Below are 22,201 nucleotides of genomic sequence, written 5' to 3' on the forward strand. Positions count from 1 at the left end.
TTATTTTCTTTTTACTTATTATTATATAATTTTGAAACAGATCTGGAAAAAAATTTTGAAACGAGTTTTGCGGGTGAATGTACAATGTTTGTGCAATTGATTATAAATCAGGACTTCTTATATTTTTGTTATATCTATTTTATATCAAATATTTATAAAACATAACATTATCGAATTATAATTTACATTATTACATTAATTAAAATATATATTTTTTAAACTCATACATAAATTTTTATTAAAATTTTAAATTATATATTATAATATATTTTTTATATTGTTTCATGTCATGTCTAGTTTAATCTGACTTTTAAGGTTTTCACCGACCGACTGGATAATGACCTTCTGACTTGCACGAAAAAAACCTACATTATCTGCACTCACGGACCAAATCCACTCATTATTGAATTCAGCTTAATGGTTCATTAAAGCCTCTGATGATCAACCATTAGTACAGCTCCTAATGAATTTTAATTAAATCTGTTAATTTATATATTTTTATCATATAAAATATTAAAATTTATATATTTATATTTTATTTTATATAAAAATTATATATTATAATTCATATCAATACAAAAATATAAAATTTAATTTTTTATTTATTAAATTTATAAATTATTATTATTATAATTTTAAATTATATTATTTTTATATTTTATTTTTGTATAATATTCATATCTCGATACTTTTAAGGTAGCACGTTTACTTTCAAACCTCTTTTCAAAAGTGATCAACTCAATTAATGTAAGTGAGAACCAATATACATGGGCAGGCTTTCCAGATGTCCGTACAAGTACAACGAAGAAACTAGTTCTAACAGGGGCCTATTTATGTGCTGCTTCAGGCACATGTAGTTTATAACAGGCTTTTAGTGTTTCTACTAAGGCTTTTCTGTCTATGGGGCTCGAGGCCCATTTGAATGGAGCCATTGTCCAAGGAGGAGAAACCAGAGAACCGAAAAACAGGAACGAGACCATGAAAGCCCTCAAAATTTCTTTTAATCAATTTTTGCGTTTGGTAGGCGAGAAAAAGAGAAAAAAATCTGATTTCTCCATTGGAGGAAATCCATGGCTCCGAAGCCCAAAGAGAAGCCAAAAGGGGCTCCATCGCCGTCGCAGCCTCCTCCCCCTAGCGAAGACCTTTTCACTTCACTCAACAGACACATCCAACGATCCGAATTAACACAAGTCGTCAAAGTTGCAAATCAAGGTTTATTTCATTCATAATTTTTTTTTTCTTTTCAAAATCGATCACATCTAATGAATTTAAAATTATTAATTTACTTTTGAATGTACGCAGTTTTGTCCGTCGCGCCAGGAGATGAAGACGCCATTCGATGCAAAGTCGTGGCGTTGATAAAGTGCGATAAGATTGATGAGGCTCTCTCAACAATGCAGTCTGCTCAGAAGGTTTCTTTTGATTTCAGTTTTTACAAGGTCGGTCAATTCCCCTATTTTTATCTGATCTTAGTTTCAATTTTATGCGATTATTGAGTGGCTCGCTTTCACCGCACTACGTAAATTGATCGTATTAATTTAATTGAAGGACGCTAGGGATTTGAACTTACTAAGGTATGACATTGGATGCAAAAGTAAATAATATTATTGAGCAATAAAAACGGAATTATCAAATATTTGTAAATAGCAAGAAAGCAAGAATTCACTTTTATATATGGAACAGTTATGTGTCAATGTATATTTCATTTTAGGTATTTGTACATTTTTAATCATAATTAGAAATTCACGAGACAGCAGAAATTAAATAGCAAAAACTATAACCAGACAGTGGTTATGTTAATTTTATTTACTTTGATTGATATATCATTTAGTAGATTTGGGAAGTTCGCAAGTCGTCATGATTCTCTGTAAAGGGTTTTTATTTTTTGGAACTTATATGCAAGTGTTTTTTTTAGTTATTTTCAGTCTTATCTTATTAATTCGTCATCTCTTTTTTCTTTTTAATGATTCACACGTGTATGCAAATATACAGTTTGACCTCTTTATTCATGTTTCACTCTGCAACACATGTTTGCTTTCTTGATATTTAATTTATTTGATCAATAATAGATCACCACATTTTGGCTGCATTGATGTTCCAAAACTAATAACTTATTTCTATTAATAGTCTTTTTTATCTTGCTATCTTTAAATAGGCATATTGCCTATACAGACAAAACAAGTTGAATGAAGCTTTGGAGTTTTTGGAGAAGCAAGATAAGACTCAACCAAGCATGTTGTTAGAATCTCAGATCCTGTATCGTCTAGGAAAAATGGATGCTTGTGTTGATATCTGCCGGAATCTTCAAAGAGCAAAGATTGATTCCTTGGAAATAAATTTGGTTGCTGGTTTGATTTCGGCTGGGAGAGCTTTTGAAGTACAAGGAACTTTGGACGCTTTTAAGGTTAAGGCAACTAGCAGTTTTGAGTTGGCATATAATATTGCTTGTTCTTTAATTGAAGGAAATAAGCATAAGGATGCTGAACAACTCTTGCTCACAGCCCGAAGGTATTGCAGTATTTTTTGTCCCGATTAACGTTGTCTGTTCTAGTGCTCTGGCTTTTGAGAGAACTGATATAACTTATTGCTTTGCTTATTCACTTGGATATTAAGATGTATCCAAATAGTTGTGGCCCGTAAATTTACTGACATTAAATGCTGATAAATGTGCCTTTTCTTATTTGTCTTTTTTTTTTTTTTGTTAGAATTGGTCAGGAAACACTGACAGAAGAGAACCTTGCTGATGATGATATAGAGATTGAACTAGCTCCAATTGCTGTCCAATTAGCTTATGTTCAGCAGGTAAAACAACAGCATGATGCAAGCATTTTCCATATTATTTCCCTTATTTCTATTCTTCCTACAAAGGGAGGTAACACAGCAGCCACTAATGTGAGTCAGTTTGTTTTATCAGCTCCTTGGTCACACACAGGAGGCAGTTGGAGCTTATACAGATATCATAAACCGAAATCTGGCAGATGAACCATCACTTGCAGTGGCAGTGAACAACCTTATTGCAGTGAAAGGGCCAAAAGATATATCTGATGGCTTAAGGAAACTTGATCGGCTTAAAGAGAAAGACTCACAGAAGTTTCAGCTTGCACATTCAATTGACTTGAAGCTTTCACCAAAACAAAAAGAGACAATATATGTGAATCGTGTTCTTCTACTTCTTCATGCAAATAAGATGGATCAGGTTTTCTGTTTTGGGGTTTTGCGTTTCTCACTTTTGATCTGCTTTGTTTCTTCAACTCTCTTTTTTGAGAACAAAGACAGCCAACTAATCAATTTGGAAGTTTTTCTTATTTCTTCTATTTGTTGATGAAATTCTACAGGCTCGTGAACTTGTTGCTGTTTTACCTGAGCTGTTTCCTGACAGTGTGATGCCAGTACTGCTCCAAGCTGCACTCTTGGTGAGAGAAAACAAGGCAGGGAAAGCTGAAGAAATGTTGGGTCAGTTTGCTGAGAAATTCCCTGAAAAGTCAAAGATCATTCTCTTAGCAAGGGCTCAGGTTGCTGCTGCTGCTGGTCACCCTCAAATTGCGGCTGAATCCCTTGCTAAGGTGCCTGATATCCAGCACATGCCTGCCACTGTTGCCACCCTTGTTGCTCTCAAAGAGCGTGCTGGGGATATAAATGGTGCAGTCACTGTACTTGACTCCACCATCAAATGGTGGAAAACTGCCATGACTGAGGATGACCAGCTTAGTATTATTATGCAAGATGCTGCTTCCTTCAAGCTCAGGCACGGCAAGGAGGAGGATGCTGCCCATCTATACGAGGAGCTTGTAAAAAGTCATGGAAGTATAGAGGCATTGGTTGGGCTGATAACTACAGTTGCTCATGTGAATGTTGATAAGGCCGAAGCTTATGAGAAGCAACTGAAGCCATTACCAGGTTTGAAGGGGGTTGATGTGGATGGTTTGGAGAGAACTTCTGGGGCAAAACATGTAGAAGGTGCTCCTCATGGTGGGCTTTCTGAAGCTCAAGAGGATGGTAAGACTAAGGATAAACCAAAGAAAAAGAGGAAGAGAAAGCCAAGGTATCCAAAAGGGTTTGACCCGGCAAATCCAGGTCCCCCACCAGATCCAGAAAGATGGCTTCCGAAGAGGGAAAGGTCAAGTTACAGGCCTAAGAGAAAGGATAAGAGAGCAGCTCAGGTGAGAGGCTCTCAGGGTGCAGTAGTTAGAGACAAGACTGAAGCTAGTGCCTCAGCTACCAATTCTAATGGTTCTAACATGAAATCAAACCAAGCTACTAGTTCGAAAGGAGTTTCACAGAATGCCGAGCCATCCAGACCTCAATCTAAGTCATCAAGAAAGAAGTCAAGAAATTAATCAGGAGAAAACAACATTTTTGTGGTAAGAAAGTTGGAAATTGTTTCACACGAGCATTATGTGTTCTTCATTGATCTTGATAGACTAGAGTTTAACTAATTTGTGATGTTGGCTTCATATAAAACCTATCAAGTCTTGAGGATTTTTTTGGAGGGAGAGTTAGTGTTTCATAATTTCATTGGATTTTGTTATACTCCATTGTATCTGTATCACTGGCTATTTTCGTGAAAGTTAGCTGAGCACCTTTGCTCTTGAAAATAACTAGAACATGTCCTTCGCTTGGAGACCTTCTCTGGTCTCTGAGGAATCGGGTGCTTTGACTTGAGGAAGAGGGAAAAGTGGCCGGGAACAACTGCTTCTGCCGTTGGCGAAAGGAGCTTGGACATGTCAATTGTTCTAAGCTTTGAGTTCAAGAATGTTTTTGAGGTTTCCTCCCTTGCGCAGGGGGTTATTCATGGCTGCAAGTTCCGGAGGATTCCTATTACAGTCTTAGAAATCAATAAGCCAAATCGGATCGAAGGTGGTTAGGGATTAAAAAAAAAATTCAGAAGAAAGAAGAGAAATATTATATAAATATATAAAAGTCAAAGCTTTTGGTAAAAATGAAAAATATCTTATGTGGATGGCTTAAAATGTTCACATGTGAACGAAAAATCGTAACATGACATTTAATAAATGCAATTTATTTTATTTAATATACTTTTAATTTAAAAATAATTCAAAAAAATGATTATATTCATGTTTTTATTAACTTTAAATTATTTTTAATTCAATTCATATTAAAGTATTAAAATTTTAAAATTTTTTTAATTTGATAAATTAAATCAATTAATATATAATTAATAAATTAATAAATATTAGAATTACAGTTATAAAATAGTTTATTTTTCAATCAATTATTTGATATATTTATATTTGATTAAATATAGTATCCATTTGTGTAATTAATGTATTTCATTTGTAAATTATATAAAGCAAATTTAATTCAAAAAATTAAATTGATTATATTTATGTTTTTATTATTGATTTTAAATTACTCTTAATTCAATTCATATTAAAAGTATTAAAAATTTAAAATTTTCTTAATTTGACAAATTAAATCAATTAATATATAATTAATAAATTAATAAATACTACAATTACAACTATAAAATAGCTGATTCTCTAATAAATTTTTTGATTCATTTATATTTGATTAAATATAGTATCCATTTGAGTAATTGATTTATTTCATGATTTATTTCATGTGTAAATATATAAAGCAAATATATCAAATTAATTCTCCATAATTAAATAAATAGAATAAAACGTTTTATTAATTTATATTTGATTGATACATTTATATTTCATTAAATATAATTTCATTTAATTTCATTTTATAAATATATTAACACATGTTGATTTCATTTGTTTTTATTTGTAACTTTTTATAATTTTATTATTTGATATATAATGCACGTTGATTTAATTAAAATTTAATTTTTTATTGCTATTATTAAATATAATAAATTTAATTTGTTTTATAATTCAAAATTAAGGGATTTTTAAATGATAATAGCATAATAAAATATTTCAATATGATCAACTTGCCATTATTAGATCATTATTCACTAGCAATTTTTATTATTTCAATATTAAATTTCATAATTTAAAATTATCTTATTAATTGACTTTATTTATGTTTTTATTATTAATTTTAAATCACTCTCAATTCAAATCATATTAAAAGTATTAAAATTTTCTTAATTTGACAAATTAAATCAATCAATATATAATTAATAATTTAATAAATACTACAATTATAATTATAAAATAATTGATTCTCTAATCAATTATTTGATACATTTATATTTGATTAAATATAGTATTAATTTGAGTAATTGATGTATTTTATGTGTAAATATAGAAAGTAAATATACCAAATTAATTCTCCATAATTAAATTAATTGAATAAAAATATTTTATTAATTTATATTGATTTTATTTGATAAAATATTAATGTACGCGAATTTCATTTGATTTCATTGTTAAAATATTAATGCACATTTGATTTTATTTGATAAAATATTAATGTACATGGATTTCATTTGATTTCATTTATAACGTTTTATAATTTTAAAATATAGATATTAATGCACATTGATTTAATTAAATTTAATTTGTTTTATTGTCATTATTAAATATAATAAATTTAATTTTTTTATTATTTTAAATTAAAGAATCTCTAAATGTTAATAGCTGAATAAAATACTTTAATATCAATCAACTTACCATTGTTGGACCATTATTTACTTACAATTTTTATTATTTCAATATTAACTTTTATAATTTAAAATTATTTTATTAATTAACCTACTCACACATTTTGTGTAAGTAGCTTTAAGTTAAACATAATACATCTTTAACCACTTTTTATTTATTTTATATATTTTGATTACTATTTAACTCTACTTTAATTTTCTCTCTAATATATTTTATTTTCAAATGTTGTTGGAAAATTAAAATGCATAACTCTAATTAATGATCAAACTTTGAATAAGTTCAGGCAAAAGAAAAGAATAATAGAGCTTCAAGATGAAATGTTTGTTTTTTAATCTTCCCTTTCATTATATTATCAATTTCTTATGTTTATATTAATATTTTATATTATTTTATCCTTTTAAGTTAAATAAGATATTAATATTATTATTTTTTTAGTGATAAAAAATTAGAGATAGCTCTTTAGGTGACATTATTAATCAAATTAATGATAATGTCTTGAACTCAATGCAACATTTTATAGTGTTGGTTGTTACTTCTAATTCAATCAAAAAGTTAAAAGTACTTTCAAAATTATTTTATATTTTTTATTAAATTTCATAAATATCTATAACTTTTTTTTTCCAAATTTATTGACATTTGTAATGTATCTTTAACGAGTGAAACAACGATTTACATCAATCTAGATATCCTTGAAGTCTCAATAATTTTATAAAGGTATAATAGCTTAGGTAATTTTTTTTTAAATTAATGCTTTTATGATAAATTAATATTTTATTTTACTCTTTTTGGTATTTAGCTTGTCTAAGAAAGATTTTGATGTAAAACTTTATCGTACATCGCATAAAAAACTACTTTCAGAGGAGGTTTTAGTGTTTAGAAATAGAAAGCCTTTGTTAGAGATTAAAGCAATAATCACAAAGTTAATGTGCAAAAAATATTAGAGAATTAATTACTGTATTTTTGTTTTAATAATAATATATAAAAAAAATTTTATGAAAAAAATTGTGTGTGCTATTGATTTTAAATATAAAAATTTTTATTTTTTGATATCGAAAATATTATTAATTTTTATTTAAAAATTATTTGGATTCAATAAATTATAATTTAAGTTTTTTTTTAAAACATGATCATTACATAAATATATTAAATATGTAATTAATTTATTTTATTATATTAAAATATATAAATTTAAATAAAGATAATTATATAAGTTATGAGTTATTAATAACTTTTATAACTTATATTATCGTTTAAAAAAATTTATATTTTTATAAAATTTATTAATATATGAATATATTTTTGCGTAACGCACATATTTAAAACTAATTTAGATTCAAAGCGAGGGTTGTGTGTGAAAAAGGGGTTTGGAATCGAATCCAATAATAAGTCCAAGTCTACGCGGTTGGGTAGTGGGTCCGGGTGCGGATATCCCAATCTCTGACCCGCCGTTCAACCTTCTAAGACACATACCCTTCTCCACCAACACTAAGCTTTCTCTTCAACCGCTCAATTAAATCTAACGGTCAAAAACACCCATTCTTTTTCAAGGAATCGAGAGTGAGCGTGAGATTGGGGGGGGAAGGCAAAGAGCGTGGCATTTAATTAAATTAAATTTCTCAAAATTTTTATTACAACCGACACGTGTCCATTTACCGCTTCATTTTACTCGCCTAAAATAGGAGACAAATTTCACCGATTTTACCGTTAACCAATTTCCTCCCCGTTCTCCTAGAAAATACATTTCCCTTTGTCTCTCTCTCTTCATTTCTAATTTTCTCTTTTCTCTCGCGTTTTCTCGCTCTCGACAGGAAAAAAGAAAGAGTACCTCTTCCTCGGTATCTGTATTGGTCCTTTTGGATCAAGTTAACCAGTTTCCTGCCCACCCCCAAATCAATAAAAAAGGAAAGGAAAAAAATCGTCAATTTTTAGCCCTAAATTCGAAGAGGTTTTTATTTCGAAGCCAAGGGAGACTTTTTCGTATATTCTCTGTCGATTGCGTTTCGTGTGAGTGTAGCTAGGGAGTCTTTATTGGTGGTAATCTTGATCTTAATGTGGATTTGATTACCGCTCTATCCAGGTTTTCTTCTTTGATCTATCCTTTTTTTTCTTTGATATATTTGATTTGTCGCAAACCCTAGTTTTGGTTAGGTTGGTTTTGGGGATTTGAAACCAAAAAAAAAAATTTTAATTTGAGATTAGCAAATTTAATTGATTCCTTTTTTTTTTTTTTGTGCATACAAAAGTTAGATTTAGTTGATGTTTAGGTTTTTTAATACGAGAAAAACTCTGAAATTTTTTGATGCGTTATTTTAGTTTGACATCCAAAATCGAGGGTTTCTTCTTGTTATATTAGATCCTCCATAAGATTATTACGTTTTCATTTTTTTCTTTAATTTTCAATTTCATTTTTCTTTCTTTTTAGTTCTTCTCATATCAATCCAAAACAACAAAAAAAGAGAGAAAAGGAAAAAAAAAAAAAAAAGGAAGAAGACAAATTTTTAGGGTTTGCATTTAAAAAAGATCGTAGGGTTTTTGGTTAAATCCGTTGTATAATTTGAGGATAGAAAGAATCTGAGAATTAGTTATAAAACAATGGCCTTGAATTTTTCCCATCGGCCGATCTTTCCTGCTCATTTGACTGAAGAGAACCTGGTTTCGCCTATGAGAATCGGGAATGGGTTCCTTGTTGAAGGTATCCCAGAGAAGAATGGAGATGGATTTTCGAAATCTTGGCATTCCAATTGTGAAATGGATAATTGCTTTGATTATGGAAGGGATTATAGTGGTGATGGATGTGGTTCTCAGGAGTCTGTTTCTAAGGATATTCTTGATCTTTTGCCATCGGATCCTTTTGGAATGGATATCTCCACTACTTTCACAGCAATTACTGGTTGGCTGGAGGATTTGGAAGCTGATTATGGCTGCCATATGAGAGATGATGTGGGGACTGGTGATGGCAGTTATCAGCTGTTTGCAGGATTGAATTTTATTTGGAACAATGCCATGAGGTTTCAAACGTTCCCTGGAAGCATGGGGCTTGAATGTAAAGGTAGTGTATCTGGTGGATTTGGTGGGTTTTCTCAGGCGAATGAAGGAGGGGATGTGTCTGGTAATGCTGGTGGACCGGCTTGTAATGTAGAGGACGTTTTGTGTTTCAGCAGTGATGATATGGTTTCTGTTGATCAGGAATATGAAGAATTTCAGAATTGTGAGGTTTGTTCTGAAGGAGGTGAAGGAGCTCCTCATGAAGCTCTGATTTTGGCCCTTGGTTACCTGGGTGTGCGGGATCTTTTTGCCCTTGAAAAGGTTTGCACATCTCTGCGATCTACAGTTCAGAATGATCCCCTTTTATGGCAGAGTATTCACATAGATCAGCCGCTAAATGAGAAGCTTACTGATGATATTCTTTTGCAAATAACTATTAGGGCTCAAGGTAGCTTGCAATGCTTGAGCCTGGTAGATTGCCAAAGGATTACTGATGAGGGCCTTAAGCGTGTGGTTGAAAACAATCCAAAGTTAATCAAGGTTAGTTTGTTGCTTTGAAACATTGATTCTCATGTGGGTTTCTGAGTCCTTGTTTGTATGGATATTGTGTTAGAGGTGTAATGGGTTAGTTTGCCTGCATGTTTTCTGCTCAAGCAACATATATGTGTAGGTCTAATGCATTTATTCGTGATGCTTATGCTGTTGCATAAACCAACATGAATATAATCAACTGATCTGGTCAAAGTTACTGTGATGTTTTTTGGATTAAATGTTTTAGCTTCTTTTTGTTTAACACTTTGTTGCCTAACTATACGTTAGAATCCGAGTTTTGCATTTTAATGCAATGATATATGTAGGAAATTTATTTTGAGGGTTTTTCTAATGCTTGGAAAACGTAAAGTTTTGAAGAAACAAATCTGGTGATATGGGAGTACTAGCATGTAAGCATATTTCAAACTTAATTGGGCCATTTCGTAATTGAATCTGTTTACTTTGGGACAGTGATTTTTAGTTTTAGTTGCTATGAGTATGAAATATTTTGGTTTAGTTCAATATTCTTTTCTACATCTTTATATTTAGATTAATATTTTTGCCTTTCTATTGAAAGCTACTAAATATTTTCCTACTCCTTGTAGCTGAGTGTACCTGGATGTACAAGACTAACTATCGAGGGTATTTTGAATAGCCTAAAGGCTTTGAAATCTATTGGTACACAAGGGGTGAAGTATTTGAGGGTTGGTGGGCTCTATGGTGTGACACAACAGCATTTTGAAGAGCTGAAGTTCTTGTTGGGCGTGGACAACAAGATTCAGCAGATTGTGCACAAGCTTCATTTTTTTCAAAGGGGAAATGTGTATATCTCTTGTGAAGATGATCGTGCCATTGATATTGAAATGTGCCCAAGATGCCAGAACATGAGGCTTGTTTATGATTGTCCTGCAGAGGGTTGCCAGCAGAAGGAGCATGCTGCCCAGTTATGCAGAGCTTGCATTCTTTGCGTAGCACGGTGTTTTCAGTGTGGTCGGTGCATTAATGACAGTGAGTATGAGGAAACATTTTGTCTGGAGAAGCTTTGTTCAGATTGTTGTAAGCTACAACTCTCAAAGTGCCAGGAGAGGTAGAATAGGATGATTGATCCATCTATTCTACCTGCTCTCCAACAAACTGGCAACCTTCATCTCCATGGCTAGACTGAAATATTTACTCATTTTCTGGTTTCTAATTGTGGCTAAGATGTTGCATTTGTGAATTAGAGGGAGCCAGGCAGCAATGTAAAAGATTATGCCATATTGGGTCCTCCGAGCCAAGGATTCATGATTTTTAGAGGAGAAAAAGACAATAAAATCTTTCGTTGCATGTATTGTCCAGGACAAATAATCATGTTTTGGTGGTTTCTATTGTTAGCATTGGCCCTTGGTATACATCTTTGTGTTTGCTTGTGGATGGTCTATGCTGAAGTTGGGTATGGCATGACCTTGTGTTGTCAGTAGTAACGTGGAAATGTGAGATGTCAACTTGAACGGACTCCCTAAGCGAGCTCATCAATTTGTTACTGTAGATTGAGAAATTTTTTTGGCCTTTCTGTTGCCAGTTTTGTTGTGATCAACATTCTTGCTGTGCTGCTGCACTTTGCAAGGCAGGACCACCTGGAAGTATATTATTCTACGTGGTTCTCTGTGGAGTCTGTTTATGGAACCTCTCTTCTCTGAGCCGGGAAATCTTAGCAGGTGCATCCAATATCTGTTATATTGATCCCTGCTTTTTTCCTAACAGTTGGAATTTATCTTTATTGGAATTATCAATGATACAATGGTACTTGTTCTTCCATGCTTATGAGTAAGACTTTCTCTTTTCATTGTTTGATGTAAAATTATAGATGGTTGCTTCCCATAAACGTGCAGTGTGTTGGGCATCACAGAATAGTATGCTGACTAATGTAAGATACGAAGTTGAATGTTGTGAAATAAAGTTTAAATTTGACATCAGTCTTTTTTTTTTTTTTTTAAATAACTTTAGATGGTTTAATTTGGATGAATTCTACCGTGAATTCGATTTGCATTCTCTTCAATGCTAGATGGTTCGACTCTTGTTTCCGATGTGGGAGACACTTGAAACAAATTGAAGTATCTAGTGTGTTCGAGAGAAGTCAAAGCTGCGAATTTGTTTTATCATTTCCAGAATCATGCTAACATTAAGATTGCCGCTTGCTAAGTCCCATCAACCATGTAGGTAGGTATAGGTTGCAATGTTTTGTGAGGTAAATATTTGCAGCAGAGAAGTTATCCTCAACACGAACCTCTGGGGATGCTTCTTCTACCTGGAAAGGTACTTCGGATCCAGTATCCACGTAGCTTAACCAATTGCTTGATGTTTCCTTATTAGTACATTTAAAAAAATCAATTGATCAGTTGAGTTATTATACGAGGGTTTTTCTTTTTCCCTTTCTTTTAACGCAAGTCTGGTTCAAACACATATTTGGCTTGATATAACCCAAGTTTGATTTCTATTGATTCGAGTTGAGCCTCGAAATTAATCTGACTTGATAATATTGACTGATACAGTTAAGTTTGACGGCCAAATTAATGATCTCAGAATTATCATATGCTTGACTTTGCTTAAAACATTCTACAAATAATTTGCCCTCCTTGAATAATGATGTACCAAATTCAATCATTTGAAAGACGAAAAGGAGCAAAAATTTTCTTTTCTTTTTATTCCTTAGACGAATTTTATCAGTCAATCAAGAAGGGAGTTGGGAAGAATTAACTGTAAATAGAATGTATGGTAAAACAAAGACAATAAAAATGAGGTTGGGAGGATCAATGGTGGAGCACAGCCGTCCGCACGTGCTTCTCATCTGCAGTCAACTTTTTGCTCAGATTTCTTGCGTAGTTCTTTCATCCATTTGAAACTTGACAATGACTTGCCAAACTTGCTTTTGCTCGAACTATCCCGTTTCTTCTTCTTGTCGTCCAATGCTCGCGGTGAAGGATCAGGGTTGTTGTAGTCCCATTGATCAGCCCAGGACCCAGAATCCATCTCTCCTTTCTTTCTCTTTTCTCCTGTATTGCTTGAATGCTTTTAGATCAGCATTGTTAATTTTTTGCCTCTTGTTTGACTGGAGCAGACAAGCATATACAGACAAGTTTGGTAAAAGTTAGTTATTTTTAGGTGACCGGCCTTAGTATTTTCTCTTTAACTGACATTTTGCTTTCCTAAACCAGATGTTCGATAACAGCCATTTCTCGTTCATTTGGCTGGAGGTTCACATATATTGCTTTCATTTTCGTATTTCGGATGAACTACTGTGAGAAATTTATCTTCTATCATTGACTCCTAAAAGCAATGACAGGTCCAGCCATGACTTCTAAGTAGAGCAAAAGAGAAGGGAAAACTTTTGACAGAGAATTAACTGTAACAGATTTAATTATAACTCACCTCATAGCACCCTTGTTTTGCTAGAAGGCCATCTGGGGATGCACCAAGCCAATCAAACTGCTCCTTCGAATGGATAGCAAATCCTGATGAGCTAGCCTCACGACTTTTTATACTCCTGTACTGTTCAATAGCTGCTGCTTCATTGAGCACACTCCACTCCATAGCACACCTTTTAGGAGATTCCAGAACCTGCATTTCTGACGCAAATACTTTTTCATTCCAGAGCTCAGAACGGCGTTTTCCTTTCCAAAAACCCAAAGCAGTGCTGAAGGTGCTTGTGGTTAATTTGTTCCTCCGAAGAGCAAACCATTCATCTGAGCTTGAGGTGCAACAAATGCGGTAAGGTTGACAGCCAGCACTACTGATGACGGGGAACGAACAATAAATGGGGTGTTTGAAGAGACGTGTTACAATTCTGGAGGAAAGGGTTTTTTTTTTTTTTTTTTATATCCATTTCTCCACCTTCTACTCATGGACAAGGGAACCACTGTTTTGCAATGAATGTCACAAAATCTAGTCATGTTGGAATTGCTCATTGTGAAGATGGAACTAGGCTGTCCAGAGCTGCTTTATTCTGATACAAGATCCAACAAAAGCCATGCAAATTTTAGATGGATTCCAGTTTAGGACCAAAAGAGACAAAAAAAAAAGATATATTTCCTACATCAAATTCTGTTTATCATAAAAGTAGAAATAAATTAAAAGCATAAAAAATCTACAGAAAAAAATTATTCCAAAAAAATATAGAATAAGTTGGTTACAAATCCATACATTTCACAAATAATAGCTAAATCAACCAAATCTGGGTGTAGAAGAAGAAATTTTTTATCCTATCACAAATTTCCACATGTCCAGAAAATTTTTTTAATTAATTAATTAAAAAATTTGCAAGTGATAAATTATTTATTGCCATGTGGAATAATGATATCATTAATTAATTTTATAATTAGTTAAATATGTCTTTTGGCAATTGAAGATAAATACATTTGATTTGGTCAATTAAATTTTATCTATGAGTCATCCAATTTATCTCTTAATTAAATTAAAATAATTTAGAGATAAATATAGATTGTGATCAATCAAATTTTAAGAATTTACGTGGCATTCAATCAAATTCCACCCATGAATTATCAAATTTTATCTTTAATTAAATTAGGGTTATTTAAAAATAAGATCAAAGAGGTTATTTTTTTGGAACTCTCTCACCCAATATCACCTAACATTATAAATAGATAGTTCCTCATAATCATTGGAAGATAATTCTGGGAAAGGAATAAGATTAGAAGAGAATTATCTGGGAGAAAGAAGGCCAAGAGCAAAAAGCTCCCACAGCTTCAAAAATGAAGATCAAGAAGACAATTCTCGAAAAATGAAGATCCGAAGATCAAGAAGAATGAAGATTTGAAGACCAAGAAGACTGATGGAGGAGAGAAGATTTGAAGAATCAAAATCTCCAAAACTTTCACAAGTTCAAGATGGAAGACATGAAAAACAAAGTCCAGAATTGCAACAGACAAATCCAAGAAAAAAGATCTGAAAAACAAAGCCTCAAGATCTGAGAATCCCGAGAAAGGAATCAAGATCTAAAAATCCTTAAATTGAGAGCAAATCCCAAGTCTCTACTACTCTTAATGAAGTCCATATTCCTTCAATTCAAGAACATGTCTCATCCAGCTTTGAAGTGAAGCTCATATTTCTTTAAGTCTCTATGATTCTTCAATGAAACCCCTATTCTTTCAATTCAAGAATAAATCTCTAAGACCCTTGAAGCAAAGCTCATACTTATTTAATTCAAGATCAAGTCTTTTAAATCCTTGAAGTGAATTTTTATTGAAGAAAATAATCAGAAGATTTTTTTTATAGTAAAAATTATCAGAGATTGTAATTTACAATTCTAAAAAAGAAATTTATTATTTGTAATTTATAAATCTAATAAAGAAATTTATTATTTGTTTCAAATTTTTTTGTCAGATTTTCAAACACGAAATTTATATGTACACTAGATTTTCACAAACATTAGTAAGCAGCTTTCTTCTTCTTCCATCGGACAATGAAAATAGGTATTAAGAAAACAGAAAAGATTACTCCACCTCTACCAAAAAACTCACATAGAACCTATAAAAACCATAACCTTAAATAAAAAATTGGCCAAAAGTGTTTGATCATGTAACTGAAAGAGAACTTGAGAAAGTAAAAGCATTTGATGGCTATCAATAACTACTTCTACTTGTCTTCTAATTTCTCATCTCTTTTAAGTTTGTATTTTTTTTAAATTACAAATAAAAAAATTACAATTATAATCAACTATTATATCCATATATAACATATTAAATAATCATTCAACAAACTAAAATATAACTAAACTCTTCATTTTTAAATACTATAAACTTTAAGATGATGTTTGGTTTATAAGAATCTACAAATTTTCTCTTGAAGTCTTGATGGTGGATATTTAATTTTTATATTTGATTCAGAATAATCCGACTAGGAGAGAAAGTGATAGATTTTTAATAATACATAAAATCTCATAATCAAAATCTCACATATTCTATGGTATTCTAGGATTCTAAAAGGAAAGTTATCTTATTTTCAAATTTGATCTGAATAAAAAATTAAAAAAAATTTATATTATGTTTGGCATGAAAAAATGTCTTAAATAATATTTTTTTATTTTTATAAATAAATTATTTAAGGCATTTCTATACAGAAAATACTTTGAATAATTCTTTTCTATTTTAAGGTTTAAGGTTTATAGTCAATATTTTTATAAAAAAATTATTTAACACATACCAAAAATGTCTTAAATAATATTTTTATAAAGAAGCCTTAAATAATCTTTTTATATTTTTATAAATGGATTATTTAAAGTGTTTACTTAATAATTCTTTTATATTTTAGGGTTTAGGGTTAATATTTTTATAAAATGATTATTTAAGGCGTTGGTGTTCTATACAAAAAATAACTTAAATAATCTTTTTATATTTTAAGATTTAAGATTAATATTTTTATAAAAAGATTATTTATGGCTTCTACACAAAAATGTTTTAAATGAGCTTTTTATATTTTAAAAAATAATTATTAAGTTGTTTATAATATAAAAAAATAAATAATTATTTAAGGCATTTTTTGTACAAAAATGTCTTAAATTATCATTTTTCAAATAAATTAAAAGAACATTTTAAAATTTTTTCATGATATATATTACCATCATATATGTCAAAGAGATTATGATAATTATACAAAAAATACCTTAAATCATTATTTTTTATGCACATAAATAAATTATTTAAAGCGTTTTTAATACAAAACATCTTAAATAATCACTTTATAAATAAATTAAAAAAATATTTTAAAAATTTTTTGTGATATAGATTATCGTCATATGTTAAAAAAATTATGATAATTATATAATAATTAATATACGTATATTCTCTCCATCAAACAAGTAAATCTAAATATAAAATACCTTAAAAATTAAAAAAATTCTTAAATATTATATTTTTTTATAAATAATTCTATCTGCTAAAATATAAAATTTCATGAATCAAATATTCCTTCATTTTTATAGGCAAAACCACCTACTTGAGTTACAGATAATACTATAGTATTTAATATTTTAATATTTGGTAACACATTAGTGTTACTTACTTGACTTTTGAGTACTTCAATCCATCAAGCAAATATATATATATATATATATATAAAGGTACTTTTAATTTAATTGTATCCATTATCCAATATGAAACGTAATTCTATCTTTTATAATATTTCCCCCAAATGCAAACAAACAGAGAAGAGAAGTCCACTTCCAACTCCTTCCTCGTTCTCCGCTAATCATTCATACACTACCTCGAGCTTTTACTTGACGCTCTCTTCTGCTAAATCCCCATGATTTCATTTCTCCTTCTCCTTGTCAAGACGCTCACTCTTTTCAACTCCTAAAAGCATAAATCTGCATACCAACCAAATTAATCCTCAAAGAAAAAGACAAAGAAGAAAAACCCATTTCTCATTCAGATTCAAAACTGCCATGTACTTATCGGAAAAGCCCCGTCCAATAGCCTTATACAAAGAGGAAGGTCCTGCCACTGCCCGTGACATGATCATCGAGGTCACCACCAATGGGGATTTGCCACCTCACCACCACCCTCTTCCTCTCCAACAACAGCAACAGCAAATGATTTTGGGTGAAAGCAGCGGCGAAGACCCAGAAATCAAAGCCCCCAAGAAACGAGCCGAGACATGGGTCCAAGACGAAACCCGTAGCCTGATCGGCTTTCGAAGAGAAATGGACGGCCTTTTCAATACTTCCAAATCGAACAAGCACTTGTGGGACCAGATATCGGCTAAGATGAGAGAAAAAGGGTTCGATCGATCGCCGACTATGTGCACGGACAAGTGGAGGAACTTGTTGAAGGAGTTTAAGAAAGCTAAGCATCAAGATAGAGGGAGTGGGTCAGCTAAGATGTCTTATTATAAGGAAATTGAAGAGATTTTAAGCGAGAGGACGAAGAATGCTTATAAGAGTCCAACTCCTCCTCCTAAGGTTGATTCATTTATGCATTTCTCTGATAAGGGTATGTGCTTTTTTTAGGCCTTTTCTTTTGGCATTTAAAAAGGGAAATTTCATTCAATTGTTAATTGGTGATGATGGGTAATTTTTGCAAAGGCTTTTTTGTATTTAAAAATCTGTTTTTGGGTGATATGGCTTTAATGGATTTTCAAGGTAAATACTGACTTCTCAGCTGTAGACCATCTGAATTTTTTTGCCTTAAAGCTGCTATAATTTTTGAGGTTGAATTTGTTGAAGTTACTTTCTAAAGTGACTTAAGCGGCCATTATGAATTGCTATTGGAAAAGAAAAAGAAAAAGAAAAAGAAAAAAAATTACTTTTGATTCTTTAAGTGTAGAAGTTTCTTTGATTTGAAATGACTCTGACTGAGTCGGCTTCCTTTTTTGTTGATGGTTGTGATGAGTGCTTTACAAGAAGGTTTGTTTGTATTCATGTATCCTTATGAAGTTGGTACTCACAAAACTACTGCTTTTAAGTGATATATTTATTGTGGAGTTTAGAAGGGTAAATATTTAACATGTATTATTTCTGCTTGTGGAGCAAGGTGTCATGTCTAAAGAACAAATGAGTGATTCCAAATATGATATGGAGTTCAAGGTACTTAAAGCATGAATCATGCTCAGCAGAACATGTTCTGCAAAGCAAACCTCAAGATATGGCATAAAGGCAGTAGGCTTCTATGGTTTCCTTAAAGTTTAGAATAGAACCTGTACTACGAGCAGGGAATTAGTATGTCCATATATTAAGAATTCAAATCTTATTTTGGTAGAGATAATTATCAATAACGGTCTATTGATTTCCTTTCTGTTGTCTTATTTTGTTGGGTCCATTTCCCAATAGCTTGATTCTATGTTTACATGGTTTCCCCTGGTTTTGTCTTGGACATCATAACTTGCTGTTGCATATCAGTTCATGAAAGCAGTATATAAGTTTTAGCCTCCTGCTTTTGGAGATTTCAATCTGTGTGTGTGTGTGTGTGTGTGTGTAGGCTACCTGACTGATAGTTGTATTGTTTGTATATTAATTGCAACATATTTAAAGTTTTCCTTTCTATTATCATGATTGTAATGATCTGCACCAATATGGTTTGACTCTTGCAGGTTTTGAGGATACTGGCATATCATTTGGTCCTGCTGAAGGTATGTTGTTATAATTCGAGTTTTCTGTCTTCTGGTTTATCTTGATTTCTCTGTTCACCCCTTTAAGCTTGCAGTAATTTTTTGTCAAGTTAATTTGGGTAAACCTTAGAATTTATTGGATGCAATGGCATTAATCTTATCAACCCTATACCTCATCAACATCTTGCCTAGATTTAGGAGCTTTGTGAGTCATACTCAGAAGTATCTTGAACACAAGTCCTATTTGCAGAGCACCAGGTTATATGCATGGTTTCCATAAGACCAATGTTGTTACCTGTGATATTAATCAGACAATCTTTAGGTACTCTCACCTGCCATTTATTTCGTTAGCTAAACATGATGCATTTTTTTTAACTTAAAACTCCACTTTTTTATCAAGTAATCTCTCTTTTCAGCATTGTTAACATCTTTCATGATGCCAAGACACCTCCATGGACATCCTTGCTTGTTTCTTTCCCTTCATTCTCAATCTCTTGCAGTGAATTCTGACCTTTTAATTGTAGTGAGAGTGTCATCAGCCTTGAAGTGAGCCCAACATCCCACCTGCTTCCAACCAGGATAAGTTATCCTGAGAGTGAAACAGTCTTGTGCTGGTACCCATGTTAATTATCTAAGCTGTCTTACTCTAATACTATCCTTATTTCATGGAACACACAAATAGTATAAATGGAAATTGTTCTTCCTAACAATGTCCTTGCCTAGAGCCCCATTAGGATCTCTAGCAGTCAATAGTATATTTCATTATATCTGCCCTTATCTTTCCATTTAAGGATTTTGTTACATCTGCACAGGACTATAAGTGGTTTTTGTGCCCCAAAAGCTTATGCCTTTGTAAACCCTTAGATGCATCCAACATAAATGTTTTTGCTGGTGGCATAAACACTGAAATGTAGTTTATTGAATGTTGAAAAAGTGAATATCTATCACTGGGGTTCATAAGCCTGCTATCTATATTTATGTGGTTATACAAGGTTATGCCTTCTATTAATTTTTAATCTTAATTGGATTTTTATTTTACTGGGAATATTTAGAATGGGAAGCTAAACAATGAAAAGCACATTGATTTTGCAAGTTGATGCTCTTCCACACTGGCTTATCACTTCAGTTAAAAGGAAAAATTATGTACTCTGCAGAATTGGCAGAATTGCTGCCTGATCTGTAGTAAACAACTTTGTACTGAAGCATTTCTTTCATCTGTTCGCAATAGCATGTCTAAAGTTATGAATCTCCTTCTGTTTGTTTTTTCTGGTGTACAGCTAGTGGTAGGCCCGCACTTAATCTTGAAAGACGTTTAGATCATGATGGTCATCCTCTTGCTATCACCCCAGCTGATGCAGTTGCAGCCAGTGGAGTTCCTCCGTGGAATTGGCGAGAGACCCCTGGAAATGGTAAGTTCAGTAAATTATAATTTTTGCTGAACCGATTTTACCAAAAGATATGATGGTTTTGCATGTAGCCCAATGTTCAGGTGTTTGGATAGTGCATCACGGGCACATTTTCCTCCATACTTGCTCAAATGAACGTTATTGTGGCAAACACTCTTGATTTGGAGCATTGGTTTCCAAATCTTGTTTGAGATGAAAATTTTCAGTCCTATGAAAATCTTTATATCGACTTCTCATTTTCTTTCACTATTTTTGGTAGTTGGCGACTGTCAGTCATATGGAGGAAGGGTTATAACTGTCAAGTTTGGGGACTACACCAGAAGGATTGGTATCGATGGTACAGCAGATGCCATAAGAGAGGCAATTAAATCTGCTTTTAGATTGAGAACTAAGCGTGCATTTTGGTTGGAGGATGAAGACCATATAGTTCGTAGCCTTGACAGGGAAATGCCTTTAGGGAATTATACACTCCACCTTGATGAAGGTAAGATTGGCATGCATGCAGTTTCTACAACCATTCTGACAAAAATTTCTCAGGTAATTGATTTCATAAAAATATAATAGATGAAAGATACAGGTCTGATCTGAATGATGTAATAAACTTCTATCATCTACAAAGCATGGGAAAAGGGTACAGCCTATGGATGTCTAACTCACCCAAGCTCTGCACAATGTGAGAGCCTTGTGCATTGGGCCACCCTTTAACATTGTGATCTGTTGTCTATTGATCTAAAAGCGATATATCCTGCAGTTAGTACTTAGTAATGCAGAGTTGCGTTCACCGAAAATATTACAGAGCACAACCTCCAACAACTCTAAGCCAACATCTTAATTTTGCTATCAAACATACTTCAGGCATATTACCGATAGAAGAAAATAACATGAAAAGTACTTTTTTTTTTGTGTAATTTTGAACTCCTGCATTCAGGTTTGGCTATAAAACTGTGCCTCTACGACGAGTCAGATCATATACCAGTCCACACGGAGGAGAAGATTTTTTACACGGAAGATGATTATCGTGAATATCTAGCCCGTCGTGGCTACACAGGTCTCAGGGAGATTGATGAATACAGAAACATTGATAATATGGACGACCTTCGACCTAATGCTATATATCGAGGTGTGAGCTGAACTATAAAGTTGCCTTGTCTTGACACAAGTGTGCATGTGGGATATTCTAATATTTGCTCTGGTGCATTCTGAAGATTGCGATTATGTTGTTCGCATTAACGCTTGCCAATCGATCCTGAACCCTACTCAGCTGTTAATAATAGCCGGTTGTATAATGTTTCTTCGCAGGCTTTGGGCTCCGGCCTCCAGTATAGTTTCTGTCAATGTGGCGAGGACGTCCCCTTTGTTTGTAAAATATGCATTTCAGATATTATTTCTGGCTAGGTTTTCGATGGGGTCAATTACAGCATTTTGATTGCAGTCAGCGATTTGACATGAACTCCAGTTTTGAAAATTTATTTTGCTTTTGGTTCTTTTAAATAATATTGCATATTTGCGTGAAACCGTAGTCTCAAGCGCATGATACTACAGCTCCATGCCTCGACAACAATGCAACAAAATACTTAGCTT

At 32.3% G+C, this 22,201-nt stretch overlaps 4 protein-coding genes and 1 pseudogene across 6 annotated transcripts; 3 read left to right on the forward strand and 2 right to left on the reverse strand.

The window, feature by feature from the left end:
* The first annotated feature begins 1,022 nt into the window (after positions 1 to 1,022).
* Positions 1,023 to 4,535, forward strand: LOC111287974 (uncharacterized). The gene is made up of 6 exons (XM_022878675.2): positions 1,023 to 1,212; positions 1,303 to 1,439; positions 2,156 to 2,508; positions 2,706 to 2,802; positions 2,915 to 3,196; positions 3,336 to 4,535. The coding sequence occupies exons 1-6, from the start codon at positions 1,071 to 1,073 to the stop codon at positions 4,335 to 4,337; spliced, it is 2,013 nt and encodes a 670-aa protein (XP_022734410.2). The 5' UTR covers positions 1,023 to 1,070; the 3' UTR covers positions 4,338 to 4,535.
* A 3,760-nt stretch (positions 4,536 to 8,295) lies between these two features.
* Positions 8,296 to 12,070, forward strand: LOC111287005 (F-box protein SKIP14-like). The gene is made up of 2 exons (XM_022877139.2): positions 8,296 to 10,124; positions 10,721 to 12,070. The coding sequence occupies exons 1-2, from the start codon at positions 9,192 to 9,194 to the stop codon at positions 11,204 to 11,206; spliced, it is 1,419 nt and encodes a 472-aa protein (XP_022732874.1). The 5' UTR covers positions 8,296 to 9,191; the 3' UTR covers positions 11,207 to 12,070.
* A 120-nt stretch (positions 12,071 to 12,190) lies between these two features.
* Positions 12,191 to 13,659, reverse strand: LOC111287008 (uncharacterized). Of its 2 annotated transcripts, none has more exons than XM_089759963.1 (2): positions 13,524 to 13,659; positions 12,191 to 13,203 (listed from the first exon to the last, which is right to left on the reverse strand). In XM_089759963.1, the coding sequence occupies exon 2, from the start codon at positions 13,122 to 13,124 to the stop codon at positions 12,939 to 12,941; it is 186 nt and encodes a 61-aa protein (XP_089616089.1). In that variant the 5' UTR covers positions 13,125 to 13,203; positions 13,524 to 13,659; the 3' UTR covers positions 12,191 to 12,938. The 2 variants fall into 2 exon arrangements, with proteins under 2 accessions (XP_089616089.1, XP_022732876.1); XM_022877141.2 differs by having other exon boundaries at positions 12,191 to 13,147; positions 13,524 to 13,607.
* On the reverse strand, positions 13,133 to 14,059 carry LOC111287006 (uncharacterized; annotated as a pseudogene).
* A 3,196-nt stretch (positions 14,060 to 17,255) lies between these two features.
* On the forward strand, positions 17,256 to 22,134 carry LOC111287368 (trihelix transcription factor GT-1-like). Of its 2 annotated transcripts, none has more exons than XM_022877886.2 (5): positions 17,256 to 18,100; positions 19,197 to 19,235; positions 20,492 to 20,623; positions 20,880 to 21,104; positions 21,549 to 22,134. In XM_022877886.2, the coding sequence occupies exons 1-5, from the start codon at positions 17,554 to 17,556 to the stop codon at positions 21,749 to 21,751; spliced, it is 1,146 nt and encodes a 381-aa protein (XP_022733621.2). In that variant the 5' UTR covers positions 17,256 to 17,553; the 3' UTR covers positions 21,752 to 22,134. The 2 variants fall into 2 exon arrangements, with proteins under 2 accessions (XP_022733621.2, XP_022733623.2); XM_022877888.2 differs by having other exon boundaries at positions 17,272 to 18,100; positions 20,880 to 21,157; positions 21,549 to 21,704.
* Positions 22,135 to 22,201: the final 67 nt, after the last annotated feature.

This window comes from Durio zibethinus, chromosome 4 (genome assembly GCF_047325235.1).
Source record: "Durio zibethinus cultivar Kanyao isolate XHJ-2024 chromosome 4, ASM4732523v1, whole genome shotgun sequence".
Lineage (NCBI taxonomy): Eukaryota > Viridiplantae > Streptophyta > Magnoliopsida > Malvales > Malvaceae > Durio > Durio zibethinus.